The 24,731-nt window shown below is 40.2% G+C and overlaps 1 protein-coding gene across 1 annotated transcript in view; it reads left to right on the top strand.

The window, feature by feature from the left end:
• The first annotated feature begins 3,994 nt into the window (after positions 1-3,994).
• The window catches only part of LOC128062969 (craniofacial development protein 1), a 101,768-nt gene continuing 81,031 nt past the window's right edge, over positions 3,995-24,731 (top strand). The window contains exons 1-5 of the mRNA XM_052655481.1: positions 3,995-4,161; positions 8,498-8,615; positions 10,608-10,827; positions 11,135-11,259; positions 22,988-23,107. Of these exons, the coding sequence (XP_052511441.1) occupies positions 4,098-4,161; positions 8,498-8,615; positions 10,608-10,827; positions 11,135-11,259; positions 22,988-23,107 (647 nt within the window). The 5' untranslated portion in view covers positions 3,995-4,097. The remainder of the gene's footprint in view (positions 4,162-8,497; positions 8,616-10,607; positions 10,828-11,134; positions 11,260-22,987; positions 23,108-24,731) is intronic.

The raw sequence follows: 24,731 nt of genomic DNA, 5'->3' as shown, positions 1-24,731 counted from the left end.
TGCTATGGAAAGATGATGCTGTGAAAATGCTGCACTCAATATGGTCTAAACCCTACCTTGTTTTGCCATCTTGGCCAATCTTTGTTGGTGGGTTCTATTGCTTTCTGTGCCTGAATTTCCTCCACATCTTACCTCATGTCATCAAAGTCTTCTCCACTTATTTGCCATGTGATATGTTTTTTGGGTTCCCACAAAACCAAAGGACAGATGAGGAAGAGGGATGCAGGTTTACATCTGTCAGTTCAACCTCAGAAGTTTGGCTTCACCACTTGTGGGTGGAGTTGGCACTTTTCCCTCCTAAACTGGCTCTAGAAACTGGATTAGCCCTGTCTGCTTGGTTTTTGCCTCAAATCTTTAAAGCGTCTCGGCATAGGTGGCAAAGGCATAGGAAGTTAAGCACTTAAATTTGAGGCTTCGATCAAGTATTTGCTCATGTCACTGATAATTGTTCTTTAAGGCAGAGTTCCATTCTGATTTTTAGCCTGCTGTAACAGGGACAGTTTGAAGACTCTCAGGCTGTCATCACTGTCTTCATTGTCATCTTGTTTTGCCATCTTGGCCAATCTTTGTTGGTGGGTTCTATTGCTTTCTGTGCCTGAATTTCCTCCACGTCTTACCTCATGTCAGCAAAGTCTCCTCCACTTATTTCCCATGTGATGTGTATTGTGCTTTTGACACTGTTCTTTATACTTTCCGCAACACGTTCAGAGCCTTGGAAACTTTCCACACAGTCTGGTCAAATATTTTTCCTACAGTTATTGATATTTGTCTGCTTGATACTGCTCCAGGCTGTGCCAACATAATTACATTGCGTACAGAGACTGACTTCCAGTAGTCCATCGTGGTAGTTTCCTTACTGGTGTTGAGAGCCTCAAAAGCCTTGCTGTAGAGCTCCCTAGCATAATGTGCCTTGAATACTTACTCCTTGATCCAAGGGCATGCAACCAAGATGGGCACAATAAGGGACAGAAACTGTATGGACCTAACAGAAGCACAAGATACTAAGAAGAGGTGGCAACAATACACAGAACTATACAAAAAAGATCATGACCCAGATAACCACGATGGTGTGATCATTCACCTGGAGCCAGACACCCTGAAATGTGAAGTCAAGTGGGCCTTAGGAAGCATCACTATGAAGAAAGCTGGTGGAGGTGATGGAATTCCAGTTGAGCTATGAAAGTGCTATGTATGGAAAGATGATGCTGTGAAAGTGCTGCACTCAATATGCTAGCAAATTTGGAAAACTCAGCAGTGGCCATGGGACTGGAAATGGTCAGTTCTCCTTCCAATCCCAAAGAAAGGCAGTGCCAAAGAATGCTCAAACTACCATACAATTGCATTCCTCTCATTCACTAGCAACGTAATGCTCAAAATTCTCCAAGCCAGGCTTCAACATTATGTGAACATCTTCCAGATGTTCAAACTGGATTTAGAAAAGGCAGAAGAAGCAGAGATCAAATTGCCAACAACCGTTGGATCATCAAAAAAGCAAGAGTGCCAGAAAAACATCAACTTCTGCTTTATTGACTGTGCCAAAGCCCTTGACTGTGTGGATCACAACAAACTGGGAAATTCTTCAAGAGATGGGAATACTAGACCACCTGACCTGCCTCCTGAGAAATCTGTATGCAGATCAAGAAGCAGCAGTTAGAACTGGACATGGAACAACAGACTGGTTCCAAATAGGGAAAGGAGTACGTTAAGGCTGTACATTGTCACCCTGCTTATTTAACTTATATGCAGAGTACATCATGCAAAATGCTGGGCTGGAATCAAGATTGGTGAGAGAAACATCAATAACCTCAGATACACAGATAACAGCACCCTTATGGCAGAAAGCAAAGAAGAACTAAAGAGCCTCTTGGTGAAAGTGAAAGAGGAGAGTGAAAAAGCTGGCGTAAAACTCAACATTCAGAAAAGATCACAGCATCCGGTCCCATCACTTCATGGCCAATAGATGGGGAAACAATGGAAACAGTGAGAGACTATTTTGGGGGGCTCCAAAATCACTGCAGATGGTGATTGCAGTCGTGAAATTAAAAGACGCTTGCTCCTTGGAAGAAAAGTTATGACCAACCTAGACAGCATATTCAAAAGCAGAGACAGGTCAAGACTACGGTTTTTCCAGTAGTCATGTATGGATGTGAGAGTTGTACTATAAAGAAAGCTGAGTGCCAAAGAATTGATGCTTTTGAACTGTGGTGTTGGAGAAGACTGAGAGTCCCTTGGACTGCAAGGAGATCAAACCAGTGAATCCTAAAGGAAATCATTCCTGAATATTCATTGAAAGGAATGATGCTGAAGCTGAAGCTCCAATACTTTGGCCACCTGATGCAAAGAGTTGACTCACTGGAAAAGACCCTGATGCTGGGAAAGATTGAAGGTGAGAGGAGAAGGGGACAATAAAGGATGAAATGGTTGGATGGCATCACTGAATGGATGGACATGAGTTTGGGTAAGCCCTGGGTGTTGGTGATGGACAGAGAAGTCTGGCATGCTGCAGTCCATGAGGTTGCAAAGAGCTGGACAGGACTGAGCTAGTGAACTCTGACACAAGGCCTGGATGAGAGAGGTAGTATTTGTGGGCATGAAAAGAACTTGTACCTTGGTGTGGGGATTTTTGAGTGTCCTACAGCAGTGGAGTGGGGCATTATGCAAAATTAACAAAATCTTGAAGGAAAAGTTTCTGCCCTGGAGACAGTATTCAACTTCTGGTATAAAACAGCTGTGGAACCAATTAGAGGTCATCCAGGCTTTTTTGTTCCACTTCCAAGGGACTGACATAAGGTATGGTTCATGCTTTTCCCTCTAAGTAACTGAACTTTAAGCTCTATACCAGTAAGGGTTTGCACTTAAAGTCGGCCTTAGCATTGGTGCACAAAAGTAAGGTTTCATATTCCTGGAATGATTTAAAGTCAGTGGCATTGGAGGTTATTTGCATTATATAGGTTCTTTTGCCAACATCCCTGTAAAATAAGCCAGTTTCATAAGCGTTGAAAACCTGCTCTTTCATATATCCTCTTCCTGTATAACAATTAGCAAGTATTGTTTGAGTTCCACAGCTTCCAGATCTGCAAAACTTGCCCCACCTGCAAGGTTAACACGACCGACGCCATGCTGCAATTTGAAATGTGCAAGCCTTCCAGCACCAGTGGAGACGTTATTTGGCTTTTAGTTTCACAACAGTGCTGCCCACGAGACTTTTTTTTTTAATCAGTTGTCATCTCATGAATCCACAAACTGAGCCGCTTTTCCATCTATTCCATAGCTTCCTCGCGCACTATGCATGTCACTTTAGCACTTTTCGGAACAGCTTCATGTACGGATCAGCGAATTTCATTTTTCTTGATGTACCGGATAGTTGATTGAATAACATTGAACTCATGGCCAAGAGCACTACAGCTCCTGCCTGAACGAAGCTTATCTAACACACGTATTTTTCTCCATAAGGTACATCACAGCCTTCTTGCGCTTATGAACATTAGGCAGCACCCCAGCACTACGCTCAGGGTCGTTTTAAACAGCGAAATCTCTAACAGAGAGCCCAAAGATGAAAAACCGCCGCAAGAACTAGACTGCGAATCCGACGCTTATTTACACTTCTAGAGCTGAAGTAATATAGTGGATCATGTGCCTCCAATCTCGACTACCCAGCACTGGTTAACTCAAAATTTTCACTCTCTGCACATGTCCGCAAATAAACCCAGAAAGCACCAACATTTTTGATTGTGGGGTGACAGTAAGTTTTCACAAGTAAGCGAGTTCAAAAACGTCAGCTACCGAACAAAGGTCGGCCGTCTTCCCCCAGGCAAACAAATTTTGCTTCAAGGATACATCCCCTGAGAAGAAGCGGCGGAGCGCGGAAGACTACTCGCCCCAGCATGCCTCGCCACAGCAGCGCGCCCGGGTCTGCAAGCCCGAGGCTCTGGCCCGGAAGTGTCGCATCGGGTGCGCGCGGCACGCGTTGCGCATGCTCCACGCTGCGGGGGTCCGCCCCGGCCACCGCCTCCTGTCTGGCACCACTACGCTCTATCCCTAGAGCGTTGCCGTTGGGCACAGCTGCTTCGCCCCTGTAGACCCTGCGCGGTAGCGACATGGAGGAATTCGACTCTGAAGACTTCTCCACCTCCGAGGAGGACGAGGACTACGTGCCCTCGGGTGAGCGACTCCGCCGGAGGCGAGAGGCGACTCGCCCCGCCCAGCGGCTCACGTGAGGCGCGCTTTGCCCGCCGTGCGTGGGCCCGGTGGCCGGGCAGCGCTCGCCTCAGGCGGCCCCGCCCCGCGCCCTCGCCGGCCGGCCGGCTCTGCGCGACCCGCGTGGCCCTGGTTGCGTCCGCCGCGGCGTTTCGCAGCGGCTCCTGGTGGCCTGGATTGGACCGCCGCCCCACCTCGGAGGGCGGGAACCTGCAAGTGAACTCAGACGCTGCCGGTCGTTGGGGCATCGCGTTTTCTCACCCACCCTGAACTCTTCTGAAAGGCAGACCGTGCGTCCCCAGGGTGTTGCTAACTGGCATGTCCCACATATAACCTTTTCACTTTCTGTCCTCAGAAGTGATCTGGTTGTTTAAAAGTTGACATAATGATCCCCTTTACTTCTTAGCGAAGATTGCACTCATTGCTCTTTTCAGACCTTAGATAAAGTTTTTGTGTAAACCGATCCGGGCTAAAATGTCACCCAGATCTAACCCGTCCGCCATCCTGCGCTTTCCACAGGCTCCCCCATCTCATTAGATGTATCTGCTGGTACAATCGCTCAGGTAAAAGCAAAGCCTAAAAACCCGTCGGAGTTGACCTTATTCTCACTCTTTTGATCCAGATAATCATTCAGTTCTGTTTGAGTCCACGTGGAAGATTGATTTCTTATCACTCCCTCAGTAATCTCGCTCTTACTGAGCTTCCATTATCACTAAGACTCTCCATAGCTTCCCAACTGGGTTACCAGCTTCCGTTCTTATCCACCAGCGTTGGTCTTCTGATACTGGCCAGTGTGATCATTTGAAAACTAGTTTTCATATTAATCAAAAGTACCGTGTTAGTCGCTCAGTTGTGTCTGCTTCTTTGCGATCCCATGGATTTTAGCCCACCAGGCTCCTCTGTCCTTGGAATTCCGCAGACAAGAATACCGAATTAGGTTGCCATTCCCTTCTCCAGGGGATCAAACCCGGGTCTCCTGCATTGCAGGCAGATTCTTTTCCGTCTGAACCCCGATGAAGCCAGAAAGGTGGCATGGGTATGCTTAAAAATAGTCAAGTATTTCTGAAATACTTATTTTGAATCTGAACCTTTTCCATCACCTATCATCCCTGTCAGTTCTCTCTAGAAGAAACTGCTTTCTTTTAAAATTTGGTATTTCCATTGTTTGTTGACATAACTGATCCATGTTAGGTCTTCTTTTAATACCCTCTTGAGTCTTTCTCCTCACTGCCAAAACAGACTTTTTCAACTTCAGAACCTTCTAAAATCCCCAGCCTGCCAATGTTCCTGTGTCTAATTTGGGCTAGACTGGTATTGATTTCTTTTTTGTAATGACTTTGTGGACACCAGGTTCTTGGCTGAATCATGTGGTATATACAGTTACTGCTTTTCCTGAACTAGATTTCTTTGGAGTGAATAATTGCCATTTTGTTGTTGTTTAGTCATCCATGTACTTAATACTGATTTGATCCTAAACTCTCAAAATTGTCTAAATCATCTTCCAAGACATTTTGATATATTAAATAATGATTCACTTTTTTGAAGTCCTTCTTTGTCTTCTGACCTGCTCGGATTTGACTTGGCTTTACCATTTTTAAACTTAAAATCTTCCATCCTGACCACCACTCTGGATGTTCCTTTTGTCTCCTTTTTCTTTTAGATTCTTTGTTTCTTGGGTCCTGTGATATCTTCACTCTTGGTGTGTTCCACCAAAATGAGAATAAATCCTCAAATAGCTTATTGAAGAAAGATGGATGATACAAACTTTTTTTGTGTGAGACCATGACTATCTAAAAATAAGTAGGTGGCCCTCAGGCATGATTAATAGTGTGGTATGTAGTTCTGTATTCTATAATAGTTTTCCATCTGAATTTTGAAGGTATTTCTCCATTATTTTAAGAAGTCTCTTGTTGCTAGTTTTTACTCATTTCCATAAAGTTTGTTTGTCTCTGGAAGCTCATAGAATCTTTGTTCCTGATATTTTCTGATATTTCACAGTGATATACTATACCTTAGTATGAGTCTGTTTTCATCCATTGGTCTTGGCCTTATGGAACTTTTTAAATTTGGGAAGGGGACCATTTTCTCCGTTTTATTTTTTTGGAATCATTTGTATATTTACTCTTACATTGGGCTTCCCTGATGGCTCAGCTGGTAAAGAATCCGCCTGCAACGTGGGAGACCTGGATTCAGTCCCTGAGATGGGAAGATCCCCTGGAGAAGGGAAAGGCTACCCACTCCAGTATTCCGGCCTGGAGAATTCCATGGACTGTATAGTCCATGGGGTCGGGGACACAACTGAAGCGACTTAGCAGCAGCAGCAGAGCAACGTTCACTTTTCACTCTTATGTTACCTGATGGACCGGTACCCTCTTTTCTTCCATTTTGAGCCTCTCTTTTCTAACTCTGATTTTTTTCTTCATGTGAATATTTCAGTATTTTAACATCCTCCTCTTCTGTTGAGTATTTTTCTCTTTCCATATTTTTTCTGTGTTTTATGGCTTTTATCAACACAAATACAGTGTGTACGCAAGCTGTCTGTTTGTTTTCTTTTCTGTCTGGCCTGGAATTGGTGACTTGGATGGCCCTGTTGGCTGCTCTTTCCACCATGACACTGGATTTCTTGTAGATGCTGGGTGCAGTCTCAGCACGGTAAGACTTGTTGCACATCAGCAGTACTTCAAGCTCTTTGACATTGTCGACCAGGAAGTTCTGAAGCCGTGGTGCAGCACGTGCTTTATTTTTTTGTTGTCCTCATCAGCAGTATTGGGCATCAAGATGTGACCCTTGAATATTTTTAATTTTTAATAACTCTTTTTGTTGTTTGAAAACTTTTAAATAGCATCATGTTCTTTTGTGAGTACAAGTATCTTATTACTATACGGATATTAATTATAAAAGTTTTTTTCCCTAGTTTTGCCTTTTTTTTTTCTTTTTAAGGACTGGAGAGCATCTGCTGGTCTCGAACCAGCCTCAGAGAGGGTATTTGGGTAATTTGATCACTCTGTAGGCGAAGGAACCACTGAGCTACAGCCAGCGCCTTTTTCCCTAGTTTTGTTTCCTCTGAATTTTTTCTCTTTTCAGTCTTGCCTTTGATATTAGAGACTTTCCTCGGTTGTTTGGCGGTCCTAGTTCATTGTACATTAAACCTTTAATAATTAAATGGATCTGGAGGAATATTCAAAATACCATTCTTTGTAATGGCCCCAAACCAAAAATCCATCAACACAGGAATGGGTAAATAAATTGTGGTATAGTCATATAATGAAATAATATTTAGGGATGACAATGAAGAAGCTATACCTCCATGCAAAGTGAAATAAAAGAGTTCGTTGCTCAATCGTGTCTGACTCTTTGCGACCCCATGTACTGTAGCCTCCGTTCTTGGAATTCTCCAGGCAAGGTGACTTACAAATAAAATGTTGAGTGAAAGAAGCTGGATGCAAGAGTTCATATTGTAGGCGTCTGCTTAAGGCTCAAAAACAGATAAAACTAATCTATTTCATTAGACTTCAGGATAATGTTTCTTTGTGGGATGTGGCTGGTATCTAGTGATTGCAGTAGGGCACAAGGGACTTCTGCAAAGCTGTTCATGTTCTGCTTCTTCAGTTGGGTCTAGTTAAACAGGAGTGTTCAGTTTGCATAATTTCAGTGACCTGTGCATTAGCTTGTGTGCTTTTTGGTATGTTATACTTGCAATAAGGCTTATGTGAAATAAAAAAGAAAAAAATTGATTGAATCTCTGTGTGTACAGGATTTGTTGACTGGTACCCACAAAAAGTGATCAGACTAGTCATCCAAGGAGCACTTTTGTTGGGGACCCTGAATGTCAGTGTCTGAAGATGGGAAGTTGACATATTTGTTTTTTCTGTCTAACCTGAAGTTTGTAAGCCTCTTTCTAAACCTCTTTTATTGATAAGAGAGATACTTTTGCTTACTTTTGAAAGATATCCATGATGAGGTAAAAACATCAGTTTCTTCTTTGAAAAGTGACAGTAGTAGATTTGGAATTTCTGTTCATTCAGCATATAGTTGTAAAGACATGCTGATCCATGTCCTCATGGTGGGTGGAGCATAGCAGAAATTGCAAATATAAGTAGAGTGAGGTAATGGACTCTCCTGCAGGCCTGGAGTAGGGGAACTTATCCTAGTCTTCAGGAACAGGGAGGACAGCCCTCAGAAAATATTTCTGTCTGGTGAAGAACAGAGGAAAGTACTAGTTTTTCATAATGAAAATGTGTCATCTTCATGTGAAAGCCTTTATTCCTGTCTGTCTGACCACCGTGTTATGTTATTTCAGGTGGAGAGTATAGTGAAGATGATATAAATGAATTAGTGAAGGAAGATGAAGTGGATGGTGAAGAGGAGACACAGAAAACCAAAGGGACAAAAAGAAAGGCTGAGAGCGTTCTGGCCAGGTGATGCTGCCCTCAAGGCCCTTAGACGTCAGGGGCTATTGACACAGCCATCCAGACTGCTGGCATTAGTCTGATGACAGATTTCTTGCTGCCAGTCTCTAACCTTTTTCTCATTGAGGGAAATATTTGGTGACCTTTTAGGATTAAATTCTTATTCTCTGGTAAGCTTTAATAATTTTTGAACTTTAATAAAAAAAAATTAATAGGTAATATGTGCACCTGATTTAAAATGCAAAACTGGGGTATCCCCTGGTGGTCCAGAGGTTAGGACTCCATGCATCCGGTGCCAGGGCCTGATTCAGTCCCTGGTTGGGGAACTAAGATTCTATAAGCTATTGGTTTGCCAAAAAGAGAAAAGAAAAGCTCAATTACTAGAAAAAATATGTATCCCATTCCTATTTCTTGTTGCTTTGTTTCAGAAGAATTACACTGCCAGAAATACTTCTCTGTGCATGCCATGTTCAGTCGCTAAGTCGTGTCCAACTCCTCGCAACCCCATGGACTGTAGTCCGCTAGGCTCTTCTGTCTGTGGAATTTTCCAGGCAAAAATACTGGAGTGGGTTTGCCATTTCCTCCTCAGGGGAATCTTTATTGACCCAGGGATTGAATTCCAGTCTCCTGTGTCTCCTGCACTGGCAGGTGATTCTTTACCACCGAGCCACCTGGGAGGCCCCTCATTCTGTGTGTGTATATATATATATACATATTTATAAGTGTGTATTTTGTATTTCCTGCTTTAAAAAATTTTTTTGCCACACAGTTTGTGGGATCTTAGTTCCCTGACCAGGGATTGGATTCGTGCTCCCTGCAGTAGAAGCGGGGAGTCTTAACCAGTGAACCAGTAGAGAATACGCTGTACCTCCTACTCTTAAAAAAAAGTATGAATAGTAGTGTAGTCTGCGTATCTTTTGTCACTTTCCTTATTTCACACCTTGGCGATAATGCTGCGGCAGTGCACCTACTGTACCTTTTTCTTTTTGGTAACTGCATTGTGTTGCATTTCATGGATAGACTCTACTCTGGTTAAACATTCCTTGAGAGACCTTTAGATTGTCCTTACCTTTACTACAGCAAATAAGACTACAATGAATATTCTTTGTCTTTATACCCTTGTATATTTATAAATCAGATCGTGGAGAAGTAGAATTGTTTGACCCAGGGTTATATGTAGTTAAAAAAAAAAATATATATATATATATATATATATATATATATATATATATATTGGTATAGGCAAATTAGCTTCTATAAGCCTGGTACTAAATTGCACTCCCAACAAAAAAGTATGAAAGTTCTCACAAGTTACTTAACTCAGATAAGGGAGTCTTTCAATAGAAGTCTTTTATTCTTTTTGATTGGTGTTTCTGTCTTCCTGGGCATTGAAGCAAAAAGCAGATTGTAGAAGAATTTTGAGTATTAGGTGATTCACTTGAAGTCAGAATAGTCTTGGGAAACAATTTGCTCTTTTAAGTCTTGGCTCAATTCTTTCGTCCTTGAGTTTTTCTGTATTCCAGCTTTCATATCTTCAGAAAGTTGGAAGAAACATGGATTCTCTACTCCCTACTCCCTCAGAACTCTAGAAAGAATAAATCTGAGGCTCTCTTCAATATCTGTTCTCCAAATGGAGTGACTTTTAAAAGTATCTGGCATACATATGTTCTTAGAGCCCTCTCTTTGATTGAGGTGATTTTTGGTGTTTTCTTGGTGAGAATAGCTAGTCCTAATTCAGAAGTAGAAGAGTAGATTTTGATTCTGAGTGTTTTTGGGAAATGGTAACTCTAAGAGCTCAGTTCTTTTTTCTTCCACAAAATCTTAGCTTAACCTCTCCCACTCACCATGTCACACGGTGAGGTAAGTAGTCCTTTAAGTCAGCCGTCCCGATTTAAAAGTTTTCTGAAGTTTCCAACATGTTTGGAATTCAGGAAGGAATAACTGAAATTATTTTGCTTGTTTGTCTTATCTTTCTTCTTCCTTCTTACTGTTGGTGACTAGGAAGAGAAAACAAGGTGGCCTCTCACTAGAAGAAGAGGACGAAGAGGATGCCAACGAGGAATCCGGAGGAAGTAGTGGTGAGGAGGAAGATGCAGCCACAGGGCAGGAAAAAGGCGCTGAGTCAGAGGATGCCAGGAAGAAGAAGGAGGATGAACTGTGGGCCAGCTTCCTGAATGATGTAGGCCCGAAATCAAAAGTGCCCGCAAGTACACACGTTAAAGTAAGTTAAGAGGTGAATAGGATGAATGCTTCTTGGAAATTTCCCAGATAGATTTTTTAAATTTACAAACCGAGATTTGAGGCTTACAGCAGAAATCTGATTAGCTGCTTTTTAATAGTAACTCTACTAAGTGAAAAGTAAAGCATTCCCTGTGGGAGAAAACAAGCTTTTCTAATCATATCAATTCAGTGAGTATTTAAGTGTTTAGAGATGAAACACGTGTTAAGACTAGCCGGAAACAATATATTTGGATGGATCTTTTAGTTTTCATCCTAATGTGAAATTTATTACACTTCTTTTTTCATAGACAGGAGAGGAGACTGAAGAGACAAGTTCAAGTCATTTGGTCAAAGCAGAAAGGCTAGAGAAACCTAAAGAAGCAGAAAAAGTTAAAATTACAAAGGTGTTTGATTTTGCTGGTGAAGAAGTCAGGTAAGATGACATTCACAAACTTCAAACTTAGTTCTTTTATTTTTTTTTTCCAAAATTAGTTCTTTTTAAAAGAAACATTTTTCTTTTAATATATATTTTATTTATTTTTTTGCTGCGCTGGGTCTTCGTTGCTACATGTGAGCTTTCTCTTGTGCGGTGCTCAGGCTTCTCATTGTGGCGTCTCTGTTTGCAGAGCGCGGGCTCTAGAGTGGAGGCTCGTTAGTTGTGATGCACAGGCTTAGCTGCCCCTAGGCATGTGGAATCTTTCTAGATCAGGGATCAGACCGGTGTCCCTTGCATTGCACGGTCATTCTTAACCTCCGGACTACCAGAGAGGCAAGCCCCTAAAAAGGAACATCTTTCTAAATGATGTTAGACATCTGTCCTCTTTCCAACATATCTTAATATTTTGGATGAGTTATATTTGAACTCAAGGAAAACAGTGGCTCCATTAATCATCAGGGAGCAGGAGAATGTCCTTTCACGTATGGTCACATAGTTTTGGGGCAGCATGGAGTGGTTGGCTGAACAGAAACAACAAACTGAGCACTAACTGTTTGCTTCCACTTACTTGCCACCGTGCTTTGCATCTGGGCTCTTTCTCCCTTCAGTACTTTCCCTAACTTTGAAGTATAAGCCCCAATAAAACGTTTGAAATCCGGTGACAGTTTAAAGTACTAGGAGAGAAGTTTAATTCTGATGCTGTTTCCTCATCTCAATATTATTTTTTTCAGTTGATTCAAAGATTTGTTACTAGTTTAGCAAAACAGTACAGACTTAATACTCGGGTTGTTTTGGATGAGAGCCACATGCCTAGAATTTTCCTCTTTCCCATTTTAAAAAAATTTGATATGAAAAGAGTGGATTTGTAATTTAGAGCTAGAGGAGAACAAATCACTTGCCTGCCAATCAGTAATGTTATTTTCCTTAAAGTTGATGTTCTTAAAAACAAATAATATCTAATTTCCAACAGTTGTTTCATCTAGTGAAAATATATCTTGGAAAAAGTTTTGGCATTGTTTTATAAATGATGTGAAGGAAAACTTTTATTATTTTTTTGTTGGTGGTGGTTGTGGCTCTTTTTTTAATTGGAATACAGTTGATTTACAATGTTGTGTTACTTTCTGCTATGAATTAAGTTATATATATATATATATATATATATTTCCTGGAGAAGGGCAAGGCAACCCACTCCATTATTTTGGCCTGGAGAATCCCATGGACCAGATGATCCTGGCAGGCTACAGTCCATGGGGTCACAAAGAGTCGGATACAACTGAAGCAACTTGAGTACTCAGCGCACATACATAGATATTTCCACTCTTTTTGTGTTATTTTTAATTTTTTTTCTCCTTTTTTCTTCTCAAAAATTTTACACTTACAGAAGTGTTCTAAGAATAGTATTACAATGAGCATCCATATGCCTGTCATACTGATTCACCACCTGTAAATGTTTTGCCTCTTTCTCCCCCACCTGCATCAGTATTTCTTTTTGTTTTGGCTGAACCTTTTAAGAATTGTAGGTCTCATGACATTTCACTCTTAAATACTTCATTCCTGTTTCCTAAGAACAAAGATATTTTCCATGGTGACTCAGTGTAACTCTCACATCCAGTAGATTTCACATTAATACAGATTATTCTCTCAACTCACTCTACTGAAGGATCCTGATTTTAAATATTCAGCCTGTTGCAGACCAATACTTTCCTAAAACACAGCAAAAGGAATTAGAAAAGTATGTTAAAAAGATACAAAATGCAAGCTCACACTTTTAACAATGAGATTTAACATGCAGATATAAAGTTACATTTCAGTATATACAATCAAAATGAACATAAATAAGAAAAGGAAAAGAGTTATACAACTATATTCTTTTTTTTTTTTTCCCTTGGCTGTACCCAAAAAAAACTTGTGAGATCTCAGTTCCTGGACAAGGGGTTGAAACCCCAACCTCAGTGCAGAAAGCACTGAGTCCTAACCGCTGGACCACCAGGGAATTCCCAGTAACTCTACATGTTGGTCATTGAAAGTGTGAGTGTAAGTGATTGATAAAAGGAATCCACTTTAATTATATAATTGAAACAAGAAACTAGAGTAGAGTATCAGTTCTTAATATCTAGACACATACTTTGAAAAAGTACTGTTTATATTAATTTTTGCAGTTTTTAATGTGTCAAAATAGCTTATTTCTTTCTCATTAATTATCTAGTCTAAATGGGATTGGTGACAGCCCTACTCCTAGAGGATAATGTATTTGTAAATTACTGTTTCTGTGTTGATGTTCTTCCTTGTCTTCTTTTTAATTTTTTTAAAAATAATATTCATCATAAAGAAATCCATCTCAAAAGGCTATATTGTATCTCTTTTAAATTTATTTTTCTAATCATTTCTTTTGATTGTGTTTTACAATAATACTGTTCTGCAACAGGTTGAAAATTTTATGTCCAAGTCCTTCACTGCAGATAGTTTAAATAGTAATCTGCAATAATGTAAAATTAATGGAGATGGACGTGTGGATTTTAAGGCAGTCATTTCTCAATGAGTTCAGGATTTTCATTTTTACTTTTTCCAAATGAAGTCATTACCTTTTTTTTCTTGCAGTTTTATGGAAGGAGTGACTGATGTACAGCACTATGTAAGTCTGAGGCATAGAGAGTAATGATCTGATTTAGGTCCCCCATGAAATGTTAGTAACAACTGTTTTCTGATTTCATCTTCCATGCTCCATCAGTAGTCAGTTCCAGTCGTTTATCCTGTCAAGTTATAATTAAATTTTTTATATAATTAAATGTAAGTCATATTTCAATAGGAAAAAGGAATGCATGAATTCTCTATGTGTGGATTTTTTTTTTCATGGAAAATACAATTCAAAATATTCTATCAAACATGTTAATTTGAAGGCACTGTTCTTCAGGCTTTTATTTTTCACTTTTGCTCTTATTATTTATTTGCTTCTGAAAAATATGTTCAGTCTCATCCTTGTATGAAAGTGCTAAGATTGTTGAAAATACCAAACTGGGAATTCCCTGACGATCAAGTGATTAGGACTCTGTTTTCACGGCTGAGGGCCCAGGTTCAATTCCTGGTCAGGAAACTTAATATCCTTCAAGGTTCCTGCCACAGCCCCCCAACCCTCCAAAAAACAAAACAAAGCCTAAAAAAAACACTGAACAAAGCAGACAGATAAGCATGTTTTACTACCTAATTGAGTTTGTTTAAAACTGGGGACCATATGGTTATTGTTTCTCTTTTGGAAGCACTAAATTTTTTCTGTGGTTCATTCGTACGGCGCTTTCTTCATAACCATTGTACCTCAGCATATATAATATATCCACATTTATGATCAGCTTTCAGTTTATCAAATATAGTCTTTTAAATTTAATGCATTACCTTTACATGATTCACAGGTTTTCCTACTGTGCTCAGAATAGTGGGGTTTTTTTGTTTTGTATTAAGATTTTTCTCAGCGAAGGAAGCAGTATATCGATTTATGTTCTAGCACAGACTCCTTAATCTAAACTGTTTCCCTGTCCTGCAGCTGTGTCATTGGAACTTGTTCTTGCAAACACTTACACTTCGAATTTCATCTGTTGTCGTATGATCCTACTTTTATTATACAGATCACTGTCAGTTAATGTTTATTAACAAGAAACTGATTTAAAAAAAGACTTTTTAATATCACCCTCATGTTTAAATCACAAATATTAAAATAATTTTCATATCAGCAGTAATTTGTCATTCTTCAAATTGCATTGAAGAAACACTTTGCTAACTAACTTTGTCATAGTTTATCATAAGCTAGATCCCAAATACTTCAAGCCATGGTGTCATTGGAAAGTTAAGCTTGAACTACTTTCTTTGTCACAGATTCACCAAGATTTCCAAGCAAACATCATTGATTTGGTCTTTTACTAATGTCCTAGGAATGGTTTATTCTGTTTAGTTTAGCAACAGAAAGTACTTCTTTCCCAAAAGGCCACAATGCTAATGAATGGAATTTTGCATCTGTTTCTATTGGCTTTTGAATTTAGTAGTGTTTCTTTCAAATAATTCTTTTGATTTTGAGCTTATTTATTCATGTTTTATATGTAAATGCTGCAGAAGTTTTTGTGAATTTTTTGCTTTACTAGCTAAAACATCTCCGCAAAGAACTCACTGTGGTTTTAGCCCTGTATGATCGAAAATCAAGCCCAGTGTGTGAGGGCTCATAGAGTAAAATCAGCTTCACCTCAGTTGCCCTTCATTTCTTTGAAGTCACTTCTGTTATCATCATGTGGTTTATTACTTCTGCTGCATTCAGAAAAGATATTAAAAAAAAAAGAGCTTTTTTTTTTTTTTGCAGAGACATACAGTGTGGTTTTTTTTTTTTGCCATCAGCAAATTAGGATTAAAAAATTATAACAGTTTTACTTTCTTAGTTATTAAAAATTAAAATGATTATAAAAATAACAATTTGTAAAGAGAAATGCTTACATTTTATCACATTTTGGGGTTTTGAGAAAATAACCCTAAACCTTCTCACTGTAGTATGGTCTAACTGCACATGACTAATACAGTAATATCACATGTGAGTACTTTGCAATAATTGGTATATGTTCTGTTTAATGCTGTGAGCTGATCATTCATATCTTGACTATTATGACATTATCAAATTTCTGGGCGAGTTTTTAAATACTCACAGTTTTTGTTCCTGTCTTTTGTTAGACCAGTAGCAGGTAGTTTGCAGCTCACATTTTTGGTAGCTCTATGTACAATTCTAGTCAGATCTTTCCATAGTTATTCCAAAGTGTTCTTAATATCTGTATTTCTTGTCCAGTCCAAAATTCAGTCCAGGATTACCCTCTGCATTTAGTGTGAAGAGCCCATCTGTGTGGCAGAATGTCTCTCAGTTTCGGCGGGTGCGTTGTTTCCTCATGGTTAGCTTCCTGTTAATCACTTTAGGCAAAAATACTACCCTGGTGATGATTTGGCCTCCTCAGCGCGTCACATCATTACCACCCAGCACTGGTGCTGGTGAGTTAGACCGCTTAGGCAATATCTGTAGGGATTCTCCATTACAAAGACAGTCTTTTCCCTTATAATCCTTTTTGGGATCCATTAAATAAATCTTGATGTGAATTAAGAATGTATTTTGCTGCCAGAAATCCACTGGGAACTATTGAGTTGTCCGACAGAGGGTGGTAGAACACTGATGGTGAGCCTCTAATGTTTGGAAGTCCTACAAAAAATACAGAAAATGTATTATATCATTAGGAATATAGGTTTTAAATTTTTGGAGATCTTTCTTGGCTTGCATTATTTCCCACGTGTCACACAGGATATCTGAGAAAGATTTATTATAACTCTACCATTGACTTGACAGAGTAAGAAAAGCTGGTAAATAACTGTTGTTATGAAGAATCATTAAATTTCCTAATGAAATTAAATTTTGTGGATTTATTAATACTTATAGTTGACACAAATTTTCTTAAAAAACTTTTTTTCCCCAATTTCATTTTTTAAGCAAATGCATCATGATTTTAAATACTGGATGAGTATGCAGGGAGCCTGCTGTTTCTGTCATTTGTCAGAAGAGGGCAGCCCAGTGTCTATCAAAGAAACAAATATGAATAAGGAAATGCTTTTTTTTCCCAATAAATATACACACTCACATATTTATATATTTTATATTCTAAGGTAGTCTATATGCTTATTTGTTTAAACATATATATTGCAGAGACATATAACATGCTAAGGGAAAGTTCTCTGGAATTTTTCTTCCTAAACAAAAATTCTGATAATAATTGGCATGTTGGCAGCATTTTTTTTAAACTTAAAGTATTTATAGTTAAATTTATGTATTATAAAGAACATTATGTAAGAATTTGGAGGACCTGAATTTTAACTGATGCAAACTTGGTAAATGGATTTGAGCATATCTTTTAATCTCCTGATGTCATTATTCTGCTCTTTCTGTCTTTATATCAATTAAGAGCATTACTACATCTTAAAAAAACGTGAGAAAGAGCTATAATGACTGGGAAGAATTTATAAGTATAAGCATAAGGTAGTGTTAGCAAAGATTGGTGTTTTAGTTTTTTTCTTAATATGTTTTAAATGCGAAATTTTGAGTTTTTACCATTTTGTTTCAGTTTTTCTCCACTTGGAAAATGTGTAGCTCATTAACACTGGGGAATGAGGAAAAATAGTAATTTTTTTTACCCTTCCTTATCATATAACCAGCTGAGCCAGTTAGCTCAGATTTTCCTAAATGATTCACCTTTTGGAAGAGGCTAGTCATGGAAAGTTTCTGCTAAATAAAGACTTTTCAGGAAGTTCTGATTAAGTGAAAATGAAGTTAAGATGGAATTTCTGCTGATAGCACTTCAATTAGCTGTTGCTATTGGTGGGCCTTTTCCTGACAGGGATCCCTCTTGTGTATTAGAAATGGTCTATAATTTAACTGTTCTCTTACTTGAAGATATTTTGACAGCTCCCCCCACCCTTCTTTTTTTTTCTGGCTGCCCCCATGGATCACGGGCTCTCAGTTTCTTGAACAGGGACTGACCTCAGGCCTTGACAGTGAGAGCACTGAATCCTAGCCACTGGACCGCCAGGGAATTCCTGCAGATCTCTTCTCATTGCTTGTTAAAACCGGAGTTCTAGACATAGCCTCAGTGTGCAGTAGTCTGCTTGTTATTCCTTTGTGTCCTTTACCAGAATCCCTGAGAGAAATATTCCAGTTGATAGAAGTTTTTTCCCTAGTGAATATGAATAAGATTTTGACGGTAATAAATTTATAGAGATACTTTTTCCTTATACTTTTTTCCCCACAGCTTATCCTTTTTTCTTTGCTTGCTTTATGGCACTTACCATGTATCATATTTCATTATGACTTGTTTTCGTGATTGGTTATCCCAGTGGACTGTGAGCCAGTCAAGGCAGAGACCATGTTACAGCTTTTTCTGTGTCTCACATGTAGCACAGTGCCTGCACCTAGGTTGCTCTTTTAGATAATATCCACTCAGTTGTCTTAGATTGCTGGCAGAAACATATTGTTCATATTGTGGTAAAATAAGAAAACAAAGCATACTTTGCATAAAGGCTTCTTTTACTCTCCCTGTAATTTGGGGGCACATGATTTGTATCTTCTCTCATCACTAGCCTTCTGAACTTTCATGATGCTGTGCCTTGATGTGGGACTTTCTACACTGTGGGGTCATGAGAGTTCCCTGGCAGCCTAGTGGTTAGGATTTGAGGCTGTCCCTGCTGTGTCCTGCATTTGATCTCTGGACGGGGAACGGAGATCCTGTAAGATGGCTGGTACGGTCAAAATATTTATTTTAAATAAAGAAATAAAGTAAATTGCTGGGTCAGATGTTCTGTGGAACAACCATTTTGTGGAAACTCATCCTTCTAGGAAATTTTTCTTTTTGTTGATAACCTCCCATATTTTCTCTTATTCTGAAATTCCTGTCAGTTAAATTGGTGTAATAGTAAGTGGCGTAAACCCAGGACGTCAGTAGCGTAGCACGTTTGTTTCTTACTGGTGCGAAGTCCAGGACAAGTGAGGTGGCAGCTCCATCTAATAACACACGCATGCGAACACATAGGGAACACATAACCTTTGGGGGGGTTGTGGCACGGGAAATCTGAGTAGATACATTTTCATTTAATTTGTCTGTTTTGAGAATGAGTCTTGAAACTTCAGCCCTGCCCTTTGAGTCTAGAACTTCAGTGGTTTCTCATCTTTCTGCCAAGTAATGGATTCTGCTGGATTGGTTGGGGTCAGTAGCCTGTGGTACCCAGTGGAGAAGGGAATCTGGGACCTAGGTGCTCCTGATACAGACATTCAGTTGGTTTTAACCCCACTCCTCTCCTCCACCTTTAAAGGTTCCTGGTATCTCAGTTTCCTGAACCTTTGTAGGTGATACAGCTTGTTTATTGGCCATTCCACATGGCTACAGCTTGAGAGAGCAGACCAAGTTTGCTTTCTACCTTCAAAAGTTTAATTGATATCTTTCTCTTATTATTCCTGTTCTTATCCTTGTGTAGTTCTGCTTTTGTAAATTTATTACCACTATTTGGCAGGGTTTTGGTAGGAAATAGAAAGTAGAGCATGTGTTCAGACCACCATTTCCAAGTGAAAGATCCCACTTCTCTTCATGAACCATTTTAGGTCTCCCCAGATTCTGCCCAGGGCAAGGAGATTTAAAGCAACTTTCCAGGCCAGTATTCCTGGACTCTGCAACTCTCAGGTTTGGACAAAAGTTTATTTTGTTTTTTTTCTATTGTAGTGTAAGGAATCACCCGAAAACTTAACCACTTGAGAGCATTATTTTATCATAATCTCTCTTAATTATGGGGTGGCTGGACTCAGCTAGATGGCTCTCATGCAGAGCCTGTCTTGCAGTTGGGCTTAGTGGCTGGTCTGGGACCATTTTGATGGTTTAATTACTTCCTTGTCTGGTGTCTGGGCCAGGAAGACTCAAACACTTGGGATCTGGAACAGGCTCCTTAGATATCTCTCTCTCCCTGCGGTATTCCCATGTGTTCTCTCCAGCATGGAGGCTTCAAGGCAGACAGACTTTTTATGTGGTAACGTGGAGTTTTAGAGGTGCATTCCGAGAGACAGCCACCTGGAAGCTCTGTATCACTTTGCTCAGCAAGTCTTGGAAGTGCCCTTTCCCCTGAACCTCATAAGCTGACGCAGCCACAAAGGCCCGCTCAGTTCCAAGTGGGGAGACATACCCTCTCTTTTCACTGGGGTAGTGTCAGTTTCTGGACAGCATGGGAGCTGGGAAATTTATGGCAACCATATTTGGAAAGTAGAGTTAAAAGATTCTCTCTAGCATTGCTGCTTAATCTCTAGATGAGAACAAGTAACTTAGCTCCTTAGATATCAGTGTTCTTACTCATGAATTGTAAATGTGTTAGCTGTTGGTACAGGAATGCTACCGACCATTCCCCCTAAAAGTAGTATACAGTAATACCCATTTATTTGTTACACATGTGTTTCTAGATATCTGGAGTTCAGTTCATCTAGGCTCATGTCCAAGCTGCTGGTTGGGTTGAGACTTTTGCAGCATGTGTCTTTCCGCTGTCTTAGACCAGCAGCTTCTTGAGGTATATTATTATGGCTAAAGGGAGGAATTCAAGGGACAAGTAAAAAAGCACAAATACGTTTAAAGCTTCTTTTCCTCTCAAATCAGTTAACATCTCATTGACCACTGAGGTCATATATCCAAGCTCATCATCTGTGAGGCTTGGGGAATATCTTCTTGGTCAACAGGGAAGGAGTATTTATTTGGGGAATAATGGTCTAGTCTATCATATAGATTCTCCCTCTGTTTTTGACTCTTGACATATTATGGGGAGACTTTCTTAGGACAGCAGTTGTTGTTCAGTTGCTAAACTGAGTCTGATTCTTTTAGACCTCATGCACTATAGCACTCGATGGTTCTCTGTCCCCCACTCTATCCTGGAGTTTGCTCGTATTCATGTCCATTGAGTCGGTGATGGTGTTTAAATATCTCATTCTCTGTTCCCCAATTTTCCTCCTGCCTTCAGTCTTTTCCAGCATCAGGGTCTTTTCCAATGAGTCAGCTCTTTGCATCAGGTGGCTGAAGTTTTAGAGGTTCAGCATCAGTCCTTCCAGTGAATATTCATGGTTGACTTCCTTTTGGATTGACTGGTTTGATCTCCTTGCAGTCCCAAGGGACTCTCCAAGAGTCTTCTCCAGTATCACAGTTCAAAAGCAGCAATTCTTTGGCGCTCAGCCTTCTTAATGGACCAACTCTCACATCCCTACATGACTATTGGGAAAACCATATCTCTCACTTATACGGATCTTTGTTGGCAAAATGGTGGCTCTGCTTTTTAATATGTTGTCCAGGTTTGTCATAGCTTTCTTTCCAAGAAACAAGCATCTTTTTATTTCATGGCTGCAGTCACCATCTGCAGTGATTTTGGAGCCCAAGAAGATAAAATCTGCCATTGTTTCCACTTTTTCCCTTTCCATTTGCCATGAAGGTATGGGACCAGATACCATGATCTTACTTTTCTTAATGTTGAGTTTCAAGCCAGCTTTTTCACTGTACTCTTTCATCCTCATCAAGAGGCTCTTTAGTTCCTCTTCATTTTCCCCCATTAGGGTGGTATCATCTGCATAACTGAGACTGTTGATATTTCTCCCAGCAGTCTTGATTCTCACGTGTGGTTCATCCAGCCTGGCATTTCACATGGTGAAATGTGAATTTCACATTTCCCTGGTGGCTCAGACGGTAAGGATCCACCTCCAATGTGGGAGACCTGAGTTTGATCCCTGGGTTGGGAAGATCCCCTGGAGGAAGGCATGGCAGCCCAGTCCAATATTCTTGCCTGGAGAATCCCCATGGATAGAGTAGCCTGGCGGGCAACGTGGGTTGCAAGGAGTCAGACACGACTGAGCAACTGAGCGCACACAGACTCTGCACAGAAGTTAAATAAGCAGGGTGACAGTACACAGCCTTGATGTACTCCTTTCCCAGTTTTGAACCAGTCTGTTGTTCCATGTTCTAACTGCTGCTTCTTGGCCTGCATACAGGTTTCTCAGGAGACAGGTAAGGTGATCTGGTATTCCCATCTAATAATTTTCCACCGTTTGTTGTGATCCACACAGTTGCAGGATATGAGATCTTTTAGCTGTGGCACGTGGGATCCAGTGCCCTGCCCAGGGATCAACGTTCAGCCCCTTGCATTGAGAGCATGGAACCCTAGCCACTGGACCACCAGGGAAATCCCAAAGATTCTTAAATGTAAAACTCTCATTTTGTGCTACCTGTGATGGTGAAATAGTACCAGAGTAAGATAGTTCTTAATATAAAAATTTGGTTCTAGTCCCAAGAAGCCTAGAAGGAAAAAGAAAAGCTAAGGACTTCTGTTCTTTGCAAATCTGGAATATAGGATTTGTCTATCATTATTGTGAATGACCTGTTTGAACACTCAGAATAACACCATAATCTTGGACCCTCTGACAGACAGATTGAAGTTAAACAAAATTCCTCAGACGTTTGTATTCGCTTGGGAAACCCAAGACAGACATAAGGCATTTCCCCTCTTTATCTGAAGTTTCTGGCATCCAATTCATATCTTCATTTGATCCTTTAGGACTCAGTGTTATTGAGGGCAGTTTTCTTAGATTTGAAATTGGACAAGGTTCTCAATCGGGTAACTTTCTTTCACTCCTAAATCACTATCTATGTAGCTAGTTTTAAGGAATTTTGTTTCATCTTTGGGTTGTTTTAGGAACAGAACAGGAGCCTTCTTTAGAGTTATCCCAGTTGTTTATACTGTTGCTTTTCTCCTTAAAAAAATGCCAGTGTGTTCCTCGCAATTACTCCACGTCCCTGTTCCCACTTTGACTTAAGCGTGAGCACTAATGTGCACGTGAGGTGCAGTGGGAGGCCCTTCAGTCTTCACTTTGGTGATCTCACGTGGGCTCTGATTCAGGGTGACGGTCATGTGACAGAAGTAATGGAGGGGGTTTGAGAGACATCAGACTTCCATCTGCTGTTGTTTCCTTTTTTTAATTAATAAGGGCTAATGTCTGTCAGAACTGTTGAAGTAAATTTTAACCATAACGCTCAGCAGCCAGAGCTTACAGAAAGCCCAGTGATTTTTTTCCTTGGTTCTTTATGCCTTTTTTATTAGATTTTGTTTCTCTCCTTTTCTTCCGCTTGTAAACTTGGTGTCTCTTTCCTTGATACAGGGTGATTAAGGAAGTGGATGCCACATCTAAAGAAGCCAAATCCTTCTTCAAGCAAAATGAGAAAGAAAAGCCCCAGTCTAACGTCCCTTCAGCAGTGCCATCACCTCCTGCCGGGTCAGGGTGAGTCGTCTAGTCTCAGGCCCAGGTGTACCTGGCACGTGGGAGAAGCTGTTTTCCCAACAGGGGCGCCCTCACCTGCAGCTCTCATTGCTCTTTTCCTGAGAGCAGGAATGCTGCTCTTCTGTCTTTGCTGAAATACCTGCCAAAATGGAGGATGCAGAGAAAAATACTTGCAGAATGGAGGATGCAGGCTTCTTGTTTGACTCTGAGCAAAGTCCTGGTTTACAGTGTTGGCCACAGAGGTGAACATAGAGTAGACTTCACCTTTAAAAAGTGGTTTTTGAATGTAAATATCAGCAGTTCATCATAACATGTAATAAAGATTTGAGTTGAATACTTCCTTCCTAAGAATCTCCTAAGAACAAAAAAAGGTCAAGGCTGACTTACAGATGATTTTATCAGCACATTGTCAAGAACTTAAGTTTTTCTCCCTTCACACTTTCCATAGTACATGAGTTATTTTGAGCTGAAGACTCGAATTCTTTCCGTGGAAGAAGGAAAAATTTCTTTCTTCTTAATCTACATGTGAGAAGTAAAGGTGACGGTTAAGTAGGAGGAGTCAGGGCATTCGCCTCGAGAGTGGTGAACATGGGCCACTCACTCCCATCGCAGCGCTGATCACCTCTGCCTCCTGAGCGGAGCTCTCTCTTCTTGAGGTGTTTAGGGTGGAACAAGTCACCTATAGTTGATTTGCTGACCTTTCAGTTTTTGCTTCGTCCTTTTCCCCCTAAAACGGTGAAGTTTTATTTTGTGTGTGTTTTTTTTTTTTACGAGGGCTGAGATAAAAATAAGAGGCTCTAAGCTGAAACTACATGCTTTTGGCTTTCTAGTTATTATATTGTCTGAGAGGGGTTCTCTGCAGACCAGTGGCTTTCAGACTTTTTTGACTGCCACTCACAATAAGAAAGACACCTTACATTATGACTTAGGTGAAATGAAAGTCACTTAGTCGTGTCCAACTCTTTGCAACCCCATGGACTGTAGCCTGCCAGGCTCCTCTGTCCATGGAATTTTCCAGGCCAGAATACTGGAGTGGAGTTCTCTTCTACATTCCCTTCTCCAGGGAATCTTCCCAACCCAGGTATCGAACCCAGGTCTCCCTCATTGCAGGCAGGTGCTTTACTGTCTGAGCCGCCAGGGAGGCCCCGCATTATGACTTAGTCTATCCATAAATACAGATATGTATGGTGACTTCTGTTTTATGTCTGTTATATGATTATTAGGGCTTCCCTGGTGGTTCAGAGGTTAAAGCGTCTGCCTGCAATGCGGGAGACCTATGTATAGTATATGTCTTTTGAAAGAATGTTATAACCCATTGAATCAATTTCACTATCTCTTACAACCTGTATTTAACTAATACTGTGCTAGACTACATATAGAATTAGCCTTCTGCAGGCTTATCTCTGGGTCAACAGGCTTGTATCTGGTATTGTTAAACAATGCCTCTTGCATTTATTGAAAGTGTTACTGTGAATGTTACTGTGGATTAAATGCTGGATGGAAATAAAGTCAGAGTTTCTTCTGCTTTAGGTTTCTAGCATAGTTAGTTTCAAGTAGCGTAATTTTTATTTCTAGCTTCCTTGGGTGTTTCTTGAGATTCTACTTGGAAACAACATGTTTCAGA

This window comes from Budorcas taxicolor, chromosome 18 (assembly GCF_023091745.1).
Source record: "Budorcas taxicolor isolate Tak-1 chromosome 18, Takin1.1, whole genome shotgun sequence".
NCBI lineage: Eukaryota > Metazoa > Chordata > Mammalia > Artiodactyla > Bovidae > Budorcas > Budorcas taxicolor.
Note: the sequence above shows the minus strand (reverse complement) of the source record. Positions and strands in the feature narration are given on the sequence as shown.